The sequence below is a fragment of the Ictalurus punctatus genome, chromosome 7 (assembly GCF_001660625.3).
Source record: "Ictalurus punctatus breed USDA103 chromosome 7, Coco_2.0, whole genome shotgun sequence".
NCBI classification, from domain to species: domain Eukaryota; kingdom Metazoa; phylum Chordata; class Actinopteri; order Siluriformes; family Ictaluridae; genus Ictalurus; species Ictalurus punctatus.
The window spans coordinates 4,858,067-4,879,956 of record NC_030422.2 but is presented as its reverse complement, the minus strand read 5'-3'; the positions used below and the strand labels follow the sequence as shown (position 1 = coordinate 4,879,956).

The 21,890-nt window shown below is 40.5% G+C and overlaps 1 protein-coding gene across 1 annotated transcript in view; it reads left to right on the top strand.

The window, feature by feature from the left end:
* Window positions 1-18,482, top strand: part of slc6a9 (solute carrier family 6 member 9) — a 56,949-nt gene extending 38,467 nt beyond the window's left edge. Inside the window, exons 2-13 of the mRNA XM_017471421.3 lie at window positions 4,872-5,028; window positions 6,233-6,364; window positions 6,997-7,270; window positions 9,097-9,229; window positions 12,137-12,271; window positions 12,386-12,489; window positions 14,777-15,014; window positions 15,326-15,460; window positions 15,541-15,640; window positions 15,734-15,834; window positions 15,947-16,117; window positions 17,274-18,482. Coding sequence (XP_017326910.1) covers window positions 4,872-5,028; window positions 6,233-6,364; window positions 6,997-7,270; window positions 9,097-9,229; window positions 12,137-12,271; window positions 12,386-12,489; window positions 14,777-15,014; window positions 15,326-15,460; window positions 15,541-15,640; window positions 15,734-15,834; window positions 15,947-16,117; window positions 17,274-17,492 — 1,899 coding nt within the window. The 3' untranslated portion in view covers window positions 17,493-18,482. The remainder of the gene's footprint in view (window positions 1-4,871; window positions 5,029-6,232; window positions 6,365-6,996; window positions 7,271-9,096; window positions 9,230-12,136; window positions 12,272-12,385; window positions 12,490-14,776; window positions 15,015-15,325; window positions 15,461-15,540; window positions 15,641-15,733; window positions 15,835-15,946; window positions 16,118-17,273) is intronic.
* The last annotated feature ends 3,408 nt before the right edge of the window (window positions 18,483-21,890 follow it).

Sequence of the window (21,890 nt, the reverse complement as noted above, 5' to 3'; positions counted from 1 at the left end):
ACTGTCTGCCAGATGTTTAACCTTCCCAGATATACCCCCAATGAACCATCCAAAAATGAACCTCTGAAAATCCAAAATAGAGCACATTTTAATGTAGAGTTAGGAAGGTAGCTTGCAAGGGGCACGTGTCTAGACTGGGTCCTACTGAGACTTTGCGTGTTTGTGTGCGTGTGCATTGTGTGTGCCTGTACTTGTGTAACAGGGCAGATGATCCCAGCTGCGTTCTTGATCACTCTGTGTCTCACTCACTGTCACTCAGTGCTTTTCTTTAAACAGTTATACTGGATACAGTATGATGGTTCCCATGATTGAACAAAATATATTAAATCTAAGGCTAAACTGTCAGTACGTTTACATGGACAACAATAATCCGATATTAACCCGATTAAGACGATACTCGGATTAAGAAACTAACATGTAAACAGCGATTACTGATGACCTTAATCCGATTACAGTCATACTCGAAGTAAACACAAATGGAATTAAGACGTGTGGAGTATTTCCTGTTTTAGCCGCATTATGGACGTGCGTTACAGACACGTACACACCTTAATCACACTATTAACGCCGTGTGAGAGTTTTCACCGCATTGTGCGACAGGACACGTACACACACGGCAGCGCTCGACCGTTTGAGGGCAAACAAGAGAGCACGTGCTAACAGACGACTGCTTGAAGCCGTGGGCTGCGTCCCAAACCGTGTACTTACCTACTAAGGTATATAGTAGGTGTAATACATGTATTCCGGCTACTATATAGTAGGCACGTACGCGGTTTGGGACGCAGCCCACGGCTTCAAGCAGTCGTCTATTTGCACGTACGGCACGACAGATATTTAACCGCACTTGAAGCTTTCGTAAAATGAAAAATAAAACATACAAAACTGTACACGGTCCCATAATGAATACCAACCGTATGTCGATACGTGAAATTCTGGAGGGAACGTCGGACGGCGTGACGTGGGGACGTAATGACGTGTGACGTTAATCCATCTACATTCTATAACACGTAAAACCTGAACATGAAAGGAGTATTCTAAAAGCGACTCATGTAAACACCTTAATCAGAATATTGTCTTATTCAGAATAAGGCCAATAATTAGATTATTACTGTCCATGTAAACGTAGTCATTAATGTGAGTAAATAGATTACTTTATCGAGTAGTAGAAATGACCATGTAATATTTTCATGCCAGTTACTTCTATGCAGGCACTTAAAATTAGTGTGAAAAAAATTGGTGTGCTTCTGTTTATATTAGACGAAACGTGGGGATTTTATCAGGTCTGTATACAACTCAGCTATTTGACTAGCGGTGTTTGAAACTCCCTTGGGATTAGACTTAAAACCTTGATGTTTCACCAAATATAGGCAGATATTGCTGAGTTTGTGATGTGTTGTAAATGGTAATTTGGTAAGCTGTAATGGCATCATTTTCCACCTGGTTACATTAGACGCACAAAGTGGAGGGAAAACAAAAACATGGACGCCTCCAACTTCAAACATTCATGCAACCTTTTGGACTGACATTGCAGTACAGCAACAACAGCGGACACTGTGTAGTTTAGCAACAAGCTAACCAGTTATCATTTGTGATAACTCTGATGTTGATGATTACCTTCTTAAAATTAGTGATTTAGTATGGTCAGTGGTAAAATCTACTGATCTAAAGCCGATACTGGGGGACGTTACACTGTTCACAGTGTACACAGCCATGTTGATTTAATGTCACTGCTTACACGGGGAAGGAACTGTCAGTTGAGAAGACTACCCCAAGTTGACGAGTTGAAATTTCAAGTTGAAGGGGTGTTTTTGGTGGGTTTTACGGGTTGTAGGCAGGGAATAACAAGTTGCAACTTTGCTTCGAGCCCAGCATACAGCATAAGTACACCTCATGGAAATTGTTGGCTTTTTTGACATATTTGGACGAGCAAACATTTGATCCTCTTTGAAACAGCGACTATTAATAAAGTTGATATACTTGAATATGAGCTTTTTCAGTCATTTATTCAACAGAAATATCAATAGATGTGGTATTCTTCTGGAAAAAGTAAGTACACCCTTGGCCTCAGAAGCTAGTATTTCCCACTTTAGCAGAAATAACTTCTTGTAAGCATTTTGCATAATTGTCCCCCAGGCTTCCTGGAATTTTTGACAACTCTTCGATGCAATATTCTTTCGGTTGCAAGTTGTTTGAGAGTTTTCTTGCATGTACTGCCTGTTTCTGATCCCCACAACATTTCTTTGGGATTCAAATCCGGGCTTTGACTCGGCCATTCCATAACCCTCTATTGCTTCTTTTTGAGACATTCCTTGGTGCATTTGCTCGTGTGTTTAGGATCATTATCCTGTTCAAAGGACCATTTTCGGTTCAGCTGCAACTTTTGGACAGATAACCTTGATAAGATGCAGAATTCATAGTTGAATCAATGAATGCAAGCTGTCCAGTCTCTGAGGCAGTGAAGCAACCCCAAACCATAACATTTCCACCACTGTGCTTCACAGGTGGTATGAGGTGCTTCTCCTGAAAAACTGTCTTTGGTCTGCACCAAACATGTCTGCTGTTACTGTGGCCGAACAACTCTATCTTTGATTCATCAACATTATTCCAAAAGGCCTGGTCTTTGCCTATATGCTCATTGGCAAACTGTAGTCTTTTTAGACAGCAAAGGCTTTTTCCTGTCACACCTCCCATATGTGCAGTTTCCTTCTGATTATAGAAGCATGCACTTTGACATGAACATTTGCAAGACTTACTTGCAGATCCTGTGATGAAATTTTGGGGTTCTTGGATACTTCTTTTCGCATCAGACGGTCTTCCTCTGGGCCGAATTTGCCGGGACGGACAGTCCTGGAGAAATCGGCAGTCGTTTGAAATCTGCACCACTTGTATATTATTTTCCATACAGTGGAATGATGTATTTGAAATAATTTGGAGATTTTTTTAAATCCCTTGCCAGACTCATAGGCATCCATAACCTTTTTTTCAGAAAGCCTTACAGAACTCTTTAGATATTAGCATGATGATACCACACACCTCAATAGCAAAGAGAACACCAGACACTAGATATGAGAGGGGTATAAATAAGACCGCTTCCACCTGCACTCCATAAGCAGGTTCTAATCACTGGAACCCAATCTTCAACACCTGATTCTAATTTTATGGATTTGAAGGTGTGATAAATGTAGGGGTGTACTTACTTTTTCCATGTGACGGATCTGTTTTTTTGGTCATTTAAATTGTGAAAATTACTACAAAATGTCAGTTTTATGTGTCATTTGATAGAGTGCATCACCTTTATTAATAGACACTGTTTCAAAGAGGATCAAATGTTCGCTTGTCCAAAAATGTCAACAAAAAAAAAAAACCCAACAATTCCCATGGGTGTATATTGAATACGGGAAATACCATAAACCCCGATGCTACAGAATGTAATAAATTCTAACGTGGCAGGATTTGTAAGAATATACTATATTATTGTACTATATATACTGTAGACTGTTCTGTATAGCGCACTATGTCGGGGCCGCAGTAAGGGATATGTCAACCTGGGATTCAGGTATCTGTATTGGTTTGATACCATGCTCATTTACTTGTACATGTACAAGTTGTCGTCCAAATGACCAGAAAACACAAAATAACAGCGATCGGGACATATTTTACGATTAATGATGGCAATGAAGGCAGAATAAAAGAAAGAAAATACCAAAAGGAGTAACTACAGCATCTTCCTATTATACAAATAACCTGCAAACACATCTTAAACCTAAAACTTAGCACAAGGAGTTCATCGATGGACAAAAATGGACAGTAATTATAGAAATGTTTATAATTTTAAAGTGTACAAGTATGTTTGTTCCATTAGAAAAAAAGGCGTTTGCTATTAAAGAACCTGTAGCCAGTCCGCGTTTCTGAAATGTTGCAGCTGCTTCCACACCCGAGACATTTTATCAGGCCTGAGCTGCTGTCACAGGTGCATTTGAATCTCCCTTGGGATTAGGCTCAAAACCTTGCTGTTTAACCAACTATAGCTAAATATATCCAGCACACGAAAAGAGCAAATAGCGTAAACCCGGTCGCTCAGATCAGTATGCGATAATAAATAGGTAAAGCAGTTACTTAAGATGCATGAATGAATGAATGAATGATTTACTATACAGACTGTTCTGTATAGAACACATATATATGGGAAGCAGTAACGGAGACTCCAGACTGCAATACAAGTAACACGATAGAACATAGAACTGCGAAAACAAATAGGTTTGAAGTTGGGATTTAAACTCCGAGATAGATGTGATGCTGTAAAGAGTCAGACGGAGTGAATTCCAGATATTGGGTGCTACTACACTGAAAGACCTGCCACCCATGGTAGAGAGACGAGATCTAGGGACAGAGAGGAGTCCGGACTCGGGGGACCTGAGCGAGCGGGTCGGTTGTAGGGGAGGAGCAGTTCAGTAAGATAGTGAGACTCAGGCAAGACACACTCGCTGGGCCTCTCTAGTGGTCACTCTGGAGGTCACGCAAAAGACCATCTGACAAGAACAGATGGAGGAAATGAGCCGAGAAGACCGAAGGGTAATCTTGTGGAGGCAACAGTGATTTAGATTCACATCAGTTGCACTCCTCACTCACACGGCTCTCACAGGGCTCTTACATGCTATAGAGGACCAGAGAGTTTTGAGTACTAATAGGGCTAAGAGGACTAATAATATGCAAATATTTGTGAGGAATTAGCGTGATGTGTGTTCTGGCTCGATATCGAATGAAAGTTGAATGCAAGCTTCACCCATTGAGTATTCCCCCTTTTTTTTTCTTTTTTTTCTTTTTTTTTTTTGTAACTCTCTAACCCCATGTCTTTCTGTGTGCTTGTCCAGAATGGAGCGGTTCCAGGGGAACAAGTGAAGAAGGACGAGAATTCTCGACGAGGAAACTGGGGGAACCAGATTGAGTTTGTCCTGACTAGTGTGGGCTACGCAGTGGGGCTGGGCAACGTCTGGAGGTTCCCTTACCTCTGTTACAGGAATGGCGGAGGTGACTATGTTGGTTTTTTCTATGCTGTATTCTCATCAGATTTTCTACTTTCATTTAAAAGGTTACTGTGTAATTCAATACGAATTTGTATTGTCTTGTATTATAGCCACATATCCTGCTTTTTATCTTATCAAGTATGGAACAATGAATCGAAAAGTTTGCGTACTATTGTGAATAGTTATGTTACCCAATATTCCCCTGTAGTAAAAAGGCAGTCCCTCTAGTATCACGTTGGACAGTTCACTTAAAATAGAGTATCCTGGTACTGTCAAGACTCCAGTGGCATCCAGTAGCACTGACTCTTCCTTCGCGTCAGTGACTGCCACCGCCAGTGAGGGTTCATACACTGAACAATATCGGGCTTTACAGAGCACCAAATAGTCCAGCACATTAAACCTGACCTTCAATGCCCCTGTGTGTATTTGTGGGTGATGTTCATTTGTTTAGCTTGCTTCTTGATGAATATCTGTCCAAGTCTACACTACTCTGGAATAGATAATACAGTAGCCCAGGACCCCGGGACAAGCAGATTTTGAATATTTGCTTTTAATTTGTCGTTGTCCAACGGACGAGTAAATACAACAACCGGAAAAAGAAAAAAAAAAAAACCTATGCCTTATTGACATTATTGATAATAGCATACAGCTTATAGCTGAAATATTGACCTAAGAGTTTTTGTCAAAGGTGCAAATGCAGTGTCTTACATGATCATATACTCATTTGTTTCCCTTATTTTGTATCAATACACTTACCCAGTTAACTATCTAGCTCGCCATATGTCTTCTACCAGTTTTTAGCCTAGTTTATGATTTGTTCACCCTGAATACTATTTTTTTAAAGGGTTTGTCAGAGGTTCTTTGTATAGTTAAGGTCTCTTCACTTCCTAATGGGGTCTTATATTTTGGAGCATTTTCTGAAAAGGAACCCCCTCTGTTGTTGGTTCTGTATAGATGGACAAAACAAAGGGAAGATTGCTTTATTAATGTAAAGATGTATCCTTATTTCTAAAAGTCTGCTTATTTCTCTCGAAAATGAATTAGGTGAAATTTTTTTAAAAGAAAATGCTAGATTTTGTGGTACAACTGCAATGTTTTGGTCTAATTGAATCATTTGCTCAGATGGTATTGCAGTTGTTATTTAACTAAGAAACATCCTGATGTAAAAATAAAGGACTCAGCACCAGATGTGTTTACATGTTTGTCAGGTGCCTTCATGTTCCCGTACTTTATCATGCTGGTGTTTTGTGGCATCCCGCTGTTTTTCTTGGAGCTCTCCTTTGGCCAGTTCACCTCATTGGGCTGCCTGGGAGTGTGGAAGGTCAGCCCCATGTTCAAAGGTGAGCCTCTATAAAGCTTAGCGCGGATTAGGTTAGCTCTGGAATCAGATATCACTTGGTAATGATTGATTGTACAGTGAGTCACATGATTTGTGGTCTAAATTTCAGCGTTTCTTTTAACCAAGATGTCTAATGTCCAGAATTTGTCTGGTTGTGAATTCTGAATTTTTAAAAAATAAAAAAAAAAAGTCCAAGATTTGTCCTAAAACAAATATCAATATGGTTTTATACTGTTTTATAAGTGCGTCTCAATTTCTGTAATGAGCAGCAAATTATATTGGAAAACAAAACATGCAAATTCTTTACATTACAGAGACTACGTCCAGGTTAGTTTGACGTGAGTTGAAATAAAAGTCTTCACAAATGAATGATGAAGTGAAAAGATTATTTTTACCCCTCCATCACATGACCTCCATCACTTATTTACACTTCCTCCTGTCCTAGCTGCTATTAGTATTAGAAGGATTCTGCTATTATTTATATTTCTAAACACTGACATGAAAATACAGTATATTGAGTATTTTACAATATATGTATATGAAAGTAGCCAGCCTGCATCAGTAGGAAATTTTCATTTGGACATAATCGACAGATTAAATAATATACTACCCTTCCCCTTTTTTTTCTCTTAGGCGTTGGCTATGGAATGATGGTGGTCTCCACTTACATCGGCATCTATTACAATGTGGTGATCTGTATCGCAATCTACTACTTTTTCATGTCCATGACCAATCTGCTGCCATGGACATACTGCAACAACCCCTGGAACACCCCAGACTGCAGTGGCGTAATGGGCACACTGAAGGCAAATGCCACCTTGACCAACGTCACCGCTAATGCAGTGTCAGGCCTCACTGAGGTGATCAACCGCACCAAGAGGACGAGTCCCAGTGAGGAATACTGGAGGTTAGCATGGCACCAATGAGCTTGTCCATTGACTACCACTCTGTTCAGTTTTGGCATAGTAGAACAACTGATTATTTAATTTTCTGGTATGGACCACTATGGCTGCACCCATACATCCTTCTCCACATCTGTTTTCTAAGCAGACGTCAACTCACTACGTACTGTATTCATTGTAACTTCTTATATAAGTTCTTATATAATCACTTGAGCGTCACTTGTAGCGTCCATGTAGCGCCACCTGATCCACTCTTTTCTCAGTTTATATCAGATACCTTCTTTAAAACGATGCATGAAATAACAGATTTTTTACCCAAAGTCATTTAAGGTAAAAAAATAAAAAATAAAAAAATAAAATTTAAATAGAATTTAAAGTTTTAGTGTGTACTAAGGTATAAAATGAATAAGATATTCAGTACTGTTCAGTACAATACAATACAGTTTTCTAAATGAGCCCATCTTATCCAATCCAAACATCCTGAACATCCTCAATTACAATATTTTACAATTGTGAGGCAAAACCCATTTAACATCACCATGGCTGAATTCTGGAGAACTTGTGTTCGGACCAAAATTTATTTTTTCAGCCAATAATACTTAATAACACTCTCTTTTTCACTCTACTGATTTCCCTCCTGATGTACTGTAAGCGTGGACAGAAATCGGTGGAGTGACGAGATGACGAGGCTCGTTTTATCTGTGTGATGTCACGTACGGCCCCAAAAAGTTCCGAAACAGCCCTGGTGGTAACGGTTAAACTTGCCGTGTGCTTAAAAATGAATGAATAATTATGATGATAAACTGCCTTTTTCATTAGTGTATGAAATGACTGTCTCTGCAGTTTTCTTACGCTTTGGAAATGCGCTGCACGTTTTGGATTTGGAGTTCACAGATATGCTTGTTGGAAATTTTTTTAGTCATCAGCTGGAAGAATTAAACATGAGGCTGGCAACAGCTGAGCATAATGTTTTGTGTGTGTGTGTGTGTGTGTGTGTGTGTGTGTGCACGCACGTGAACGTACGCGTGCGTTTCGGTACATGCGTCCACTGGCAATGTGTGGAGAATGGAAGCTTTGACAGCGAGGGGTGTGTGTGTGTGTGTGTGTGTGTGTGTGTGTGTGTGTGTGTGTGTGTGTGTCTGTGTCTGTGTTGAATCATCCTGTAGATGTTTTGTGCCTAGCTCCTCGGGTTCTGTTTGTTTCTGTACCATGAAAGGCGTTTGTGTTGCTGCCGTTCTCTTCCTCAGACCATGCATTGTTGAGGGCAGAGTTGATTGGATTGGGCAGCGGTCTTGAAATATCGGATTGTTTTTGTCCGTGTGCAAAGTTGGAGCTCTTACTAAACACACAGAGTGATGTAGTGCTTCCTGAATAAACCTGAGGAAAACCTACAGCAAAGGAATAAACAGGAAATCTTCTCAGTCTACCTGTATTTATTTTATTCCAGATGTTTTTGTTTTTTTTAAAAATTATTTTATTTGAACAGGCTTTTGTAATAGGATAATGAACAGTTGACTCTGCTGTCTTTCAGACGCTTTATGTTCAAAATGACACGTTTAGATACTACCAAACGTCCAAATGAAACTTTGAACAAATGAGGCTTTGTGAAATTATTCTTAATAATTATACTTCTACTGATTCATAATACTTACTGTAAGTCCCTGTAAGTTCTCTGCTGTTAGGAGGATCCCCAAGCATCTTAAAGATTTGTGTGTCTGCTCCTTATAAATGTTGTTGATATTGCCAATAATACTTGAGGGAAATGAATATTTTTAAATATATATTCATGTATTTGTTTTTCACTCATTACTCATTTGTCTTGTCCTCTCAGGAACTATGTACTGAACATCTCAGATGGCATAGGGAACTTTGGTGAAGTCCGCCTCCCCATCCTGGGCTGCCTGGCTATCTCCTGGGTGGTAGTGTTCCTCTGCCTTATCCGTGGGGTGAAGTCCTCTGGCAAGGTAAGCCAGACTGTCCTCCATCTGTTCACAAACTACATGCAGTGGAGAAATTCTAAATGACTCCGTTTGACTTTCTGTGCATAGAATTCTTGTCTTTTTCTTTTTTTTTTTCCAACACAATACATTCATTATATATTTCCATGCAGCACTTGTTGGCACTGTCAACACTGTTAAAGAGGTGTGTAAGCAAAATTTGTAAAGGTCCAGTTGTAAAACTTCTTTGTTTACAAAAGCCTGGATTAGCAGTTACCATGACAGAATGGTAACAATAGATAACTTTTAATGCTCGATGGTTATTAATGATGAGTTTATTGCTATTTAGACCAGGGGTGTCCAATCTTATCCGGAAAGGGCCGGTGTGGGTGCGTGCTGGTTTTCATTCCAACCAAGCAGGAGCCACACCTGATTCACACCTGTTTAATCAGTTGAGCTTGGCTTTCAGTAGACTCAGGTGTGGCTTCTACGTGGTTGGAATGAAACCCTGCACCCTTTCCGGATAAGATTAGACACCCCTGATCTAGACGAATGTAGACAATTCAAAGTGGTGGTTTTGTTTCGTAGTTCACTCTTCACATTACCAGTTTTAAACGGCACCAAGGACTCTGAACAGATAAGTCTGTCTTGATTGTAATGCAGGGATAATAAACACTTTGTGTATTATGTTTTTTTTTAAATTCTGTTTTATTTATTTTTTAACAAGCCTTATTGTCAGTTCACTAAGCAGAGACATTAAATAAATGGAAAATGACTGAATATCTGTGACCTATGGTCTTTAGCCTTGTAGCCTTTGGTCTGAGCTGCTTTTAATGTAATAATTTTTTTTTTTTTGTCTTTAATTTATTTATTCATTTTCATATGGTTCAAGTACATATGATTCATTTACATGTGATTCATATTCATGAGATTCATATTCAAGTGATACATTTTCATGCGATTCATTTACGTATGATTCATTAACATGTGATTCATTTACTAATTTGCTTCTCTTTAAATCCAGTTTTAGACTGTGACATTACAAAAACTCTAAAAACAGATTCACAATTAAATAACATTACATCCTTCAAAGCATTGGCATGTTCTGCTTACTCTCACAATCCTCCAAACACCCACACACCCAAAGTCTCCATAAACAAATGAGACAGCAGTGTATCCTACAGAAACCGAACGTTGTCCACAATGTGAAAACAACTCGGAGAGTACAGCTGAACTAACCAACAAAATTACCAAGACTGATAAACAGTCTGCACACAATAATAAATATTATTTTTTAAATAATAATAATGTCCTTACCTTTTAAAGACTTGTAACACGTAAAGCCCAGGAGATAACACTAATAAAATTAAACAGAAACTCTAACCGGTCAGAGCATCGAAACAGAGAAGCACATTAATACAGAAGTACATTTTAAGAGGTGTAAGTCCACAAAATCTAGGTGGAGTAATGCAACGACAGTATCTTCAATAAGAATCAGAATTCTGTAGCGCTGGAAGGCCGAGTGCAAAAAATAAAAATAAAAGAAGTCTAACGTAGTCTCCTGCTTCCTCCGCTGAAATAAAGTCCTTCTGAACACCGTTGTATGTAATGCGAAGCCGAGCCGGGTGAAGTATTCCATAGCAAGCGCTCTCAATACCACGGAGTTGATGCTGAACCTCATTAAACGCGGCCCGGGCCCGGGCTGTCTTGGCTGTGTAGTCAGGGAAAACGGAGATGGTCCTTGACCAGTCCAAAACCGGCTCCTTCTCCAGACCAAACGCCTCCTTTAACAAGGCCGCTACGGCAGCGGTTGTACAGGTGCTTGATAGTAGTCTTCATGTGTGCTGTGTCATCGGTGCAACCGGAGAGCGCGTGCTCCATTTCCCCAACAGTACCCGTCAGTGTTGATAGGGTAGCCTCGGTAGCAACTTTATCACCAGCCTGCTGTGTTTTCACGGCCTGCAGGTCAAGCTGGACAGTAGACAGCGCACCCCCGAGAGTCTCCTGGAGCTTCTGGAGCTCCTTTTTAAAAATATCGGCGATGTCCTTCCTCAGTAAAGCCAGCAACTCAAGCCTGAGTGCGGCGAAGTCAGGGTCACCGCTCGGGGAAGTCAGGGTCACCGCTCGGGGAAGTCAGGGTCACCGCTCGGCGACGCGGATTCAGGGGGAGAAGGGGACTCAGTCGCGGCGCGCACACTTGGCCTCAGTCGTGTCTGAATGCTACCACGGGTTTTCATGTTCTTTCCAGACATTTTAACGTACCACAAAGTTAAAATTGCAAACAAGGAAACAGAGTAGAATAAGTCAAAACATATTGTATGACCGAAAAGCGCAAATTAATTACAATTTAATCGAAATCATCAGGAGCCTCCAACTTCGCGTCCTACTACATCGAATTCCGAATTCCCATCACCTTTAATGTAATCATTTACCTAAACGGAGTGCTTGAGGGACGCACGGTGGCTTAGTGGTTAGCACGTTCAAGTGCACCTCCCCCGGTTTCAAAACACATGCATGTTAGGCTGATTGGCGTGTGTAAAGTGTCCGTAGTGTATGAATGGGTGCGTGAGTGTGTATGTGATTGTCCCCTGAGATGGACTGGCACCCTGTCCAGGGTGTACCCCGTCTTGTGCCCCTGGGATAGGCTCCAGGTTCTCCGTGACCCGGTAGGATAAGCGGTATAGAAAAGAAGCTATGACCGAGGATCCACAATAATTAATGTTTAGAGTCACTGAATTACTGCTTTACATAATGTATTATTATTATTATTATTTTATTTGTATTATTTTTTTACTCAGTTTCATCCTCTGAAATTCTTTCCTGCGTCTTCATCCAAGCTACAATTGAGCAGCTGATGACTCCAGATCTAGAGAATGGAACATTTATAGAATAATTTATAGAAAAACGTTGCTATATTTTGCTGCTGTTTCTCAGGTGGTGTACTTCACAGCGACCTTCCCCTACGTGGTGCTGACCATTCTCTTCATTCGAGGCATCACATTAGACGGTGCCATCAGTGGAATTCAATACTACCTCACTCCACAGTGGCAGAAAATCCTGGATGCCAAGGTCAGCACACCACTGACATCAAATGAAGCTGAACGATAAGAAGCAGGTTGTGTGCTGAAAAAAACATGTTAATCGGTACCAGTATAATACAGTTTGTCTGGTCGTGTCATGTAGGTGTGGGGTGACGCTGCTTCTCAGATTTTCTACTCTCTGGGCTGTGCCTGGGGTGGGCTCATCACCATGGCTTCCTATAACAAATTTCACAACAACTGTTTCAGGTACTGGACGTGCCACAATTCACATGACAGTTTTTATACCTTCCAGCTTATGAATAAGTAAAATGACACCCTGGGTTGACTATTTAGAAGGAAAAAAAAGTGTTTATATATTTTTATATATATGTATCTTTATATATTTGATGAACTGGATATGTAATATCATTTATAAATGATTATAGATAATTAATTGAAAAATTAATTAAATCTCCCCAGATAGCAAGGTGACATTGATTCAATGTTGAAATTCCATCAGAATCATCATTTCGGTTGAGGTTGAATATTGAATACTAAATAATATTAAATTAATGTTGATAATTCATTGTGTTTCAGTGTTGAAAAGACCAACAGGGAATCAGTGTTGATTTTGGGTCAGCTTCATTTCCCTTCTGGTGGGGCTTAGATTTAATGTCAATCCATCCGTCCTCTCATTCAACACAATGCAAATCAACTGAGTGCATTTCCACTAAAGATCCCACGGTCTCACCGTCACAGCCCGGGGTGGATTCCCGGGCAGGTACTCGGTGCCGGTCCCAAGCCCGGATGAAATGAGAGGGTTGTGTCAGGAAGGGCATTAAACCTGTGTCAAATCAAATATACGGACCAATGTTCCTGTTCGTTTTGTGACCTCATGACCCTTCCCTCTAGCTGAACAAATATTGATTTTTTTTTATTTTTATTTATTTTTCATCGTAGAAATAACATTATTTCAGGGTGCAAAGCTGATGATGTTAAATTTCAAATTTCAACACTGATTCAATGATAGTTTGGTTGATGCATTAACATTGATTCAATGTTGATTCAGTATTGGGCTGCAATCTGGGTCACCAAACTGACCAAGGAAAAAAAAAATATATATATATAGGTGCATCTAAAAAAATTAGAATATCGTGGAAAAGTTCATTTTTTTCCATGATTTAATTCAAAAAGTGGAACTTTCATATATCGTAGATTCGTTACACATAAAGTGAAATATTTCAAGCCCGTGTTTGTTTTAATCTCGATGATGACGGCTCACGGAAATCACACATCCAGTATCTCCAAATATTCGAATATAGAATTTATAATACAGAAATGTCGACCTTGTGGAAAGTGTGTTCATTTATGCACCGATACTCGGTCGGGGTTTTAATCCTTTTGTATGAATGACTGCGTGAACGCGGCGTGGCGTGGAGGCGATCAGCGTGTGGCGCTGCTGAGGTGTTCTGGAAGCCCAGGTTGCTTTGATAGCGGTCTTCAGCTCGTCTGTATCGTCGGGTCTGGTGTCTCATAGATTCTCTATGGGGTTCGGGTTAGGCGAGTCGGCTGGACGATCGAGCACAGTAACACCACGGTCAGTAAACCAGTTACTAGAAGTTTTGGCACTGTGGGCAGGTGCCGAGTCCTGCTGGAAAAGGAAATCAGCATCTCCTTAAAGCTCGTCAGCAGATGAAGCATGAAGTTCTCTAAAATCTCCTGGTAGACGCTGCATCGACTCTCGACTTGAGAAAACACACTGGACCGACACCAGCAGATGACATGGCAACCCAAATCATCACTGACTGTGGAAACTTCACACTGGACTTCAAGCAGCTTGGGTTCTGTTCCTCTCCACTCTTCCTCCAGACTCTGGAACCTTGATTTCCAAACGAAATGCAACATTTACTCTCATCTTCCCCGTGATTGTGGTCGTGTACTGAACCAGACCGAGGGATTAAAGACTCAGGAAACCTTCGCAGGTGTTTTGAGTTAATTATCTGATTAGAGTCTTCTCAGGTCAACATTTCTCTATTATAAATTCTATATTCGAATATTTGGAGATACTGGATGCTTGATTTCCATGAGCCATAAACCGTAATCATCGAGATTAAAACAACAAAAAGGCTTGAAATATTTCACTTTATGTGTAACGAATCTAGAATATATGAAGGTTCTACTTTTTGAATTAAATTATGGGGGAAAAAATTAACTTTTCCATGATATAAACATTTTTTGATATGCACCCGTGTACATATATATATATATATATATATATATATATATATATATATATATATATATATATATATATATATATATATATTTATTTATTTATTTATTTATTTATTTATTTATTTATTTTTTTATTTTTTTTATTTTTTTTTTCAAGAAATGGATTCACCATGAAAAAAAAACCCCTCACTTTATGCCTTAAGCTTGGGTTGGTGTGTGAATCCTCAGAACTGGTAGAATTCACAGTAACATCCCAGTTATACCAGGAACATTGAGTTTAACTGGTTTTCTAACACTTAATTTTGATTTTGCTGAACAGAGACAGCATCATTATCAGTGTGACGAACTGTGCAACAAGCGTGTACGCCGGCTTTGTCATCTTCTCCATCCTGGGCTTCATGGCACAGCACCTGGGAGTGGACGTGTCCGAGGTGGCGGACCACGGGCCAGGCCTGGCCTTCGTTGCCTACCCGGAAGCCCTGACGCTGCTTCCCATCTCACCACTCTGGTCGCTGCTTTTCTTCTTCATGCTCATCCTGCTCGGTCTCGGCACACAGGTAAACTCAGCCTGTCCTTTATTCTCTCACAAATTCAACCTGGGTCAGGATAGTCAAAACATCCCACCAAAGTGGAGTTTATACCGGTAATGTTAATGTGGCGCAGCCACCATAGAGGTCCCTATGTGTGTTACTAGGTGATACTTTAACAAAAAACAGTGCTTTAAAATTAAGCAACACCTTCTGACCAATCAGAACCAAGAGGGTTCAATATTTGTTCAATATTCATTTAACAAAAGTCCACTCTTCAGCAGGGAATGTTTGAAGAGTGCAGTATTCCCTCACTTCCTTGTGTGTGTGTGTTTGGACAGTTCTGTCTTTTGGAGACGTTGGTGACAGCCGTAGTGGACGAGATCGGCACGGACAAGATCATCCGAAACAAAACCTTCATCACACTCGGAGTGTCCGTCCTCGGGTTTCTCTTGGGGGTACCACTGACCACACAGGTGACTTGCGCACACACCTGAGAATACAACTCAGCGGCCCATGCAGTGCCTCATGTTTTGCTGCCCTCTTGTGGTTGCAGGCGGGAATATACTGGCTGCTGCTGATGGATAACTACGCTGCCAGCTTCTCACTAGTCATCATCTCCTGCATCATGTGCATCTGCATCATGTATGTTTATGGTAAGTCAGTCACCTCAACTTCCTGCTTTTACTGATGTTTTATCTGTGGTGTGTCGATAGGGCTGTAGCGTTCAATGTGTTCTCCTCTTGCAGGCCACAGAAACTACTTTAAGGATGTAGAGATGATGCTGGGCTTCCCTCCACCGGTGTTCTTCAGGGTCTGTTGGAGGTTCATCTCTCCACTTATTATCTCGGTCAGTGTTCACCGTTGCCATGCCAGATTGGTAGACTTCATGAAGTAAATGGGATTTTGTAGTAAACAGTTCTCAGTTAGCGTTAACACCCTGTCCTCCTCTGTGTATCCAGTTCATCCTGATCTTCACAGTGATCCAGTACAAACCCATCACTTACAACGATTACGTGTACCCAGACTGGTCTCTGGTCATCGGCTTCTGCATGGCCCTGTCCTCGGTGATCTGTATTCCCGTCTACGCCCTTTACAAAATCGCCATGTCTGATGGAACCACGTTTTTGGAGGTGAGATGCTGCGCGTTTTCATTCCACCTGTTTAAACAGTTGATCTCGGCTTTCAATAGACTCGGGTGTGGCTTCTGCTCGGTTGGAATGAAAACCTGCACCCACCCACACCGGCTCATTCCGGATAAGATTGGACACCCCTGGTCTAAAGCCTCAGCTGCTCACATACAGTTGAGGTCATGAGTTTGCACACGCCTTGCAGAAACTGCAAAACTTTATTATACTTTTTTAAAAATCATAAAAAATCGCACTGGGTATTTTATTTAGTGTTTATTTAATTGAGTGGTTCGGCATATTTGACTCCTTTCCGACAGTGGCTGTTTCCGAAGTTGAGATCCATCTTTTCATCAAGAAAAATAATAATTTACATCGATTATTCTGTTCAAAAGTTTGCACCCCCCGCCACCCCCGGTTGTTAATGTTCCCTTCTTGAACATCAGTGAATGTTTGCACCTTATATAATAGTTCTGTACGAGTCCCTCAGTCGTCCTCAGTGTGAAAAGACTTACCTCAACATCATAGAGCCGCTATTGGAAAGGGGTCAAATATGCAGAAGATGCTGGAAAAGTAAAGAATGTGCAGGAGATTTCAGATTTTTCTGAAGAACAGTGGGCAGTTTAACTGCTCAGGACAAACAAGGGACTCGTGAAGAACTCTCACTGAACATAAACACAGTCGATCATCCAGGTAACAAGTAGACTTGAGACACTATGGTTCAAAAGATGTTTTTTCTTTAGCTATTCCCATATCATCTGCACGAATGCAGACTCCATATAGCGTTTAAGCAGGTTTTAAGAAATGACCAACAAAACTTTGAATAGAAAGTCTTGGAAAAAAAAAATACTTCCACTAGGAAAGGGCAAGAACCCTGAGCTATATGCTTTGCATAAAATAGTCAAAAGAATGCGGTTAATCTAGAATGTTCCTTTAAAACGAGCAAGTCTTCTATAACTTATCTACATCAGCATACTGCTCATTTAAAATGCTTCCATCATTTCGGCTTCCTCAGCGTTTTGGGAAGAATTCCAGCCGCCTTGAAAGCACGATAAGCTTATACCGTGAGGTCGAAAAGATACGTCTGTCTTTGCATTCTTAATCTAATTTCCATCTCTCTCTCTCTCTCTCTCTCTCTCTCTCTCTCTCCGATGTGCTGCAGCGGTTGAAGAACTCGATGAAGCCACATCCCAGCTGGGGTCCGGCGCTCCAAGAGCACCGCAAGGGCCGCTACGCCACGGCCGAACCCGAATCCGTGGACATGCGTTCTCTCAAGGATGAGGAGAAAGAGAAAGATCAGGATAAAGAGAAGAAGGAAGAGATCGGGCTCACCATTAAGGGCAGCAACGGCTCCACGCTCAACCCGACACCCAGTGTATAGACGCGAGGCCACACCCGCTGAACCTTTACATATTGTAAGGGCTTTATTACTCCTAACCTCTAGAGAGAATCGGTTCTCATCCCAACCCCTCTTTTTTCCTCTTTTTTTTTTTTCTTTTTAATTTAATAATGCTGTTTTTGTAAGTACAAAAATGTGTTCATATGCATACACAAGAAGTCTTTTATGCATCCCTACCATGTGTGTATATATATATAGTGCAGCGTGGGATATATTGGTTTCTTTCTCCTTCCATGTAAAATTTATCTGGAAATGTGACTACTGTTGCTGCGGCTGTAGGTTTCGGCTTGTCGTGTGTACAGCGGTGACAGTGCTGGTCGGGTTAAAAGCTGAAGACCAAATGTTCTTTGACTATAGTGAACACACCATCTATAATTGTATCCCAGCCACATGAAATCTTTATTTTGGGGTTTTGTTTGTTTGTTTGTTTGTTTGTTTGTTTGTTTCTTACCCACTGCCCCTGGCTGTAGCATCAGTGGTTGTATTTGGTCGTTTTTTTTAACAGAACCCACAGTTTTTACTCGGGTAAAGCGAGGCACAAGACAAAGCACAAAGGATATTTTGCCTTCAGCTTTTAGAACAGCTACTGAAGGAAACTCCCTCGATCTAAGCACATTAAGGTCCCAAACCCATTCTCAGGGTTGTGCACAATTTGCTTCTCTCTTTTTTTTTCTTTTTTCTTTCCTAAACCTTTTATCCAACAGCTTGTGATCATTCTAACATTTTTTTTTACTTACGAGATGGCTCTGACTAGTCTTCCATTTTGAACATTATATATACACTACACGGTGAGCGAATGGATTATTTGAGAGATGGCAGGAGTGTTGCCATAGACTCAGTACTGTAGTGTGTGCACACACACAAGGATTGTCGTGGGGGTTTAAAAAAATAAAAGATAGAAAAGGATATGATATGCACAAACCTCCTACATCCTGGGGGCATGGCTGGACTGTGTGTGTGTGTGTGTGTGTGTATTCTTTTGTAATGCATATATATATATATATATATATATATATATATATATATATATATATATATATATATATATATATATATTTGTGTTTAGTGTCACCTTTTTAAAGTCTGTCCTCACCACGCTGATAAGGAGCGAGAAGTGCAGTAAGGTGGAGACAGAGAGTTAGTGCTGGAGATCATTACAGTCATCATTACTGACCTCACTGAACTGCATAGTGTGTGTCATACATAGAATAGAGCTTCACTGACGTCCCTCATCGTATAGTACGGTACTAAACCATTGTATGTTTATTTTGTAAAGACGCTAGAGGATCACGTGTAATAACCTTTTCATATTTACCATACCTCATCCGTGGCTTGATCTTTGTGTTTTATTTTCCGAAAGAGTTTTTTTTTTTTTTTTTTTTTTTGGGTCTCGAGCCGTTGGCTGGAATTGTCATTTAATAGTCGTTCCAGTCACATACAGACACCCAGGCCAGGTCTTTTAGTGTCACAGTGCCCCACATTCCCAGTGTTGGCAGGATGTTGGACGCTTGTATATGTTCGGGATATCGCCAAACAGCTCCAGAGGAAGGCAGTGGTCTAGCACTGTAGCTGCTACAAGTGCATTTCACGATGCAGTTGATGAAAGTCCTGGGTTGTATTTCATATTTGGCCTTACTTTTTCTTCTGTTTGTAGTTTCCCTTTTTGTTTAATAACCTCTTGATGAAAGCTGTACAGTATGATTATACACCCCCTCCCACTCCCCACCAGGAAGTGTAGAAAAAAAAGGTACAAATGAACTAAATCAGCAATAGAAAATAAAACATTTTTAAAAAAGTAAGTAGTGGGAGGTGGGAGGTACCGGACGGTCGGTTGGGCACAGCACAGCGCGAATCCTTGATGCGAGGAAATAATAAGGAAATAATGAGCGAGCACAAGTTTAAACCTGATCAGTGCAGTGCTTTTACATTACTTGACTTTACAGTGAAAAGAGCACAGCACCATCATACACGCTGCACACATCAGGCGTCTTGGTTAAGCCTGTATACATATAGTCATTTCCGCAATAATCTGCAATAATCCACATCGTGTAATCATCAAAATGGTGTCACTACGCCATGTCAGTGTCCTGCGACGTTTAGAAGAGTGCACCTGCCCTGGCCCAGTATTAGCAAATAACCTGCGTATTAATCAAGCAAAATCCGCCGTTTGACCTGGACTTGCACGTGCTCATTATGTCTGAGGTTTATTTATTACAAGGGAAATGAATGTCCTCTTGAAGACATCTGACGCTCTTCTAAGACCTCTTCAGGGTTTTTTCCTTACCTAACTGGGAATTGGTATTTCTTCCCAATTCCCACCCACTAGCCAGTTTGCCTCTACTACATCATCATGCTTAGAAGTTGGAAATGCTAGCTCTTCCATATACAAGTTAGCATCACTGTGATTGACAGAGGATAGAGTAACGCCAACCCTCCCACCCTGGTCAAGTTGGACTCCCGGCCACGACGGCCGTAGCATCGTCAAGATTCCAAATCGCAATATCCCAATGATAGGAACAGTCAGGTACGCTTTTGATTTTTTTGTCAAAGGAATTGGAACGACATCGCAAATGTCCAACTACGTTTACCTGCTATTGTTTCAAAAATTCTCTCCCGACAGGCAGGACCATGACTATATTTTGCTTTGAAAATCGTGTCTCGCTGTGTTTCCCATTGGACACCAGTATACGGAATTGTAGCAGCTTGCCACTTTAACGATTCTGAAACGGTCAGGCTGTGAGCAGGGCATCTGAGGCTGAGACTAACCTTCATTCATATGATCGGTAGCTGTCGTACGATAGGAGAGAGACGTCTGGCGACTGACTAAATTGTTTAACAATTATCACGGTGTGACAACGTATATTAGCACGTGCAAGCTTTCCCAATAGTTTCTTATATTGTGCAACGTGTCGATGCATGAAGGACATGTTCATACGGTGAATCGTAGTTCACCAACTGTGTCTGTTTTAGCATTTAACTTGATGTTCTGAACCTCCTCCTCTGAAATGAATATTTGATTAGCGCGTAGAATTCAGTTAATTCTTGTCTATGCTAGCGATGATGAGACTTGGTCTGATGCAAATGCACCCGGGTCCTGTACTGTTTTATTTTTACAGTGATGTCAAACATAATAATTGAATAACTGGACTGGTGTGTATGTGCATTTTGTTTTTTGTTTTGTTTTTTGAATGATTTGATCAGATTGGGGAACGTATTGTAGCTCTTTCGGTTTGGGTTTTCTTTTCATTAGCCGGCGTTTCTGCGCACTCGGCGTTCCTGTGTAGTGAAAACGTTTCACTAGTGAGTCTTAGTACGTAGTGCAGAATAATATCATTATCGGTGTCATTTTTAAATCTGTATGTAACTAGTCATGTGATCGTTTAAAAGAAAGAGCTTACCTTTGTAAGAGAATCGCGTTTGTTTTATTTTTATAGTACTAAAACTGTATGTTTTGTTTTGTTTTTGTATCCATATGCAGTGACACTGTTTATTTTATCTCAAGCTCCTTAAACCAGCTGATTATCAAAAATGTTGCCAAACTAACACTCTGGACTGAAACTTGAAGCACAGAGGAATATGATTTTCACAGTGCTCAACAAAGAAAGAATATTCACCTCTTTTACAGTGATTGCACAGTACAAACGCAGGTTTAAAGGGTTATTCCTTACCCACCCAGTGTAATACATTCTGCCTGAACCACCTTCCCTAAAGCATGCTGTAGTGCCCTTTAGGAAAATATGACTCTATACACACACCCTGCTCCAACTAAAGGTGTATTACCAACTCTTTTGATAGAAGTGTTTGATAGAAGAGTTCAACACGTAACGGTGGAGAAAACGTTCCAGTGTATAACTTTGAGGGGACAGGAGTACTCATACAAAGGAGAGGAATTCGAAAACCGAGCATAGTCTAACCAGCAGCTAGCTAATATAAATAATAGCTTTTTTTGTTTGTTTTTTTGTGAGATGGTAGCCTAGCATAAATCATCATCTGAGACTGACAGGGGACACAGGGACACTAAATGTGTGGGGAAAACCCTTCACGTGATGAAATTTTGTCTACTATATGTACAGTTGTGGTCATGAATTGACACATGCCACAAATAACAATTGACACCCTGTTCAAACAAGATCACAAAACATAAAAACAGCCGTCGATCATCCAGGTAACGACACACAGTATTAAGAATCGAGCGTGTGTAAACTTTTAAACTGGTTCGTTTGTGTAAATTCAGTTGTTATTGTGTCTTGTGGACTCCATGTAAACATCTGTTATGTGAAATAGTTTATTCAGGGCAGGACTATTTTTATTTCTTTTTTTTTATTTTATGATTAACATTTTGCAGATCCTGCAAGGCGTATGTAAACTTATGACCTCAAC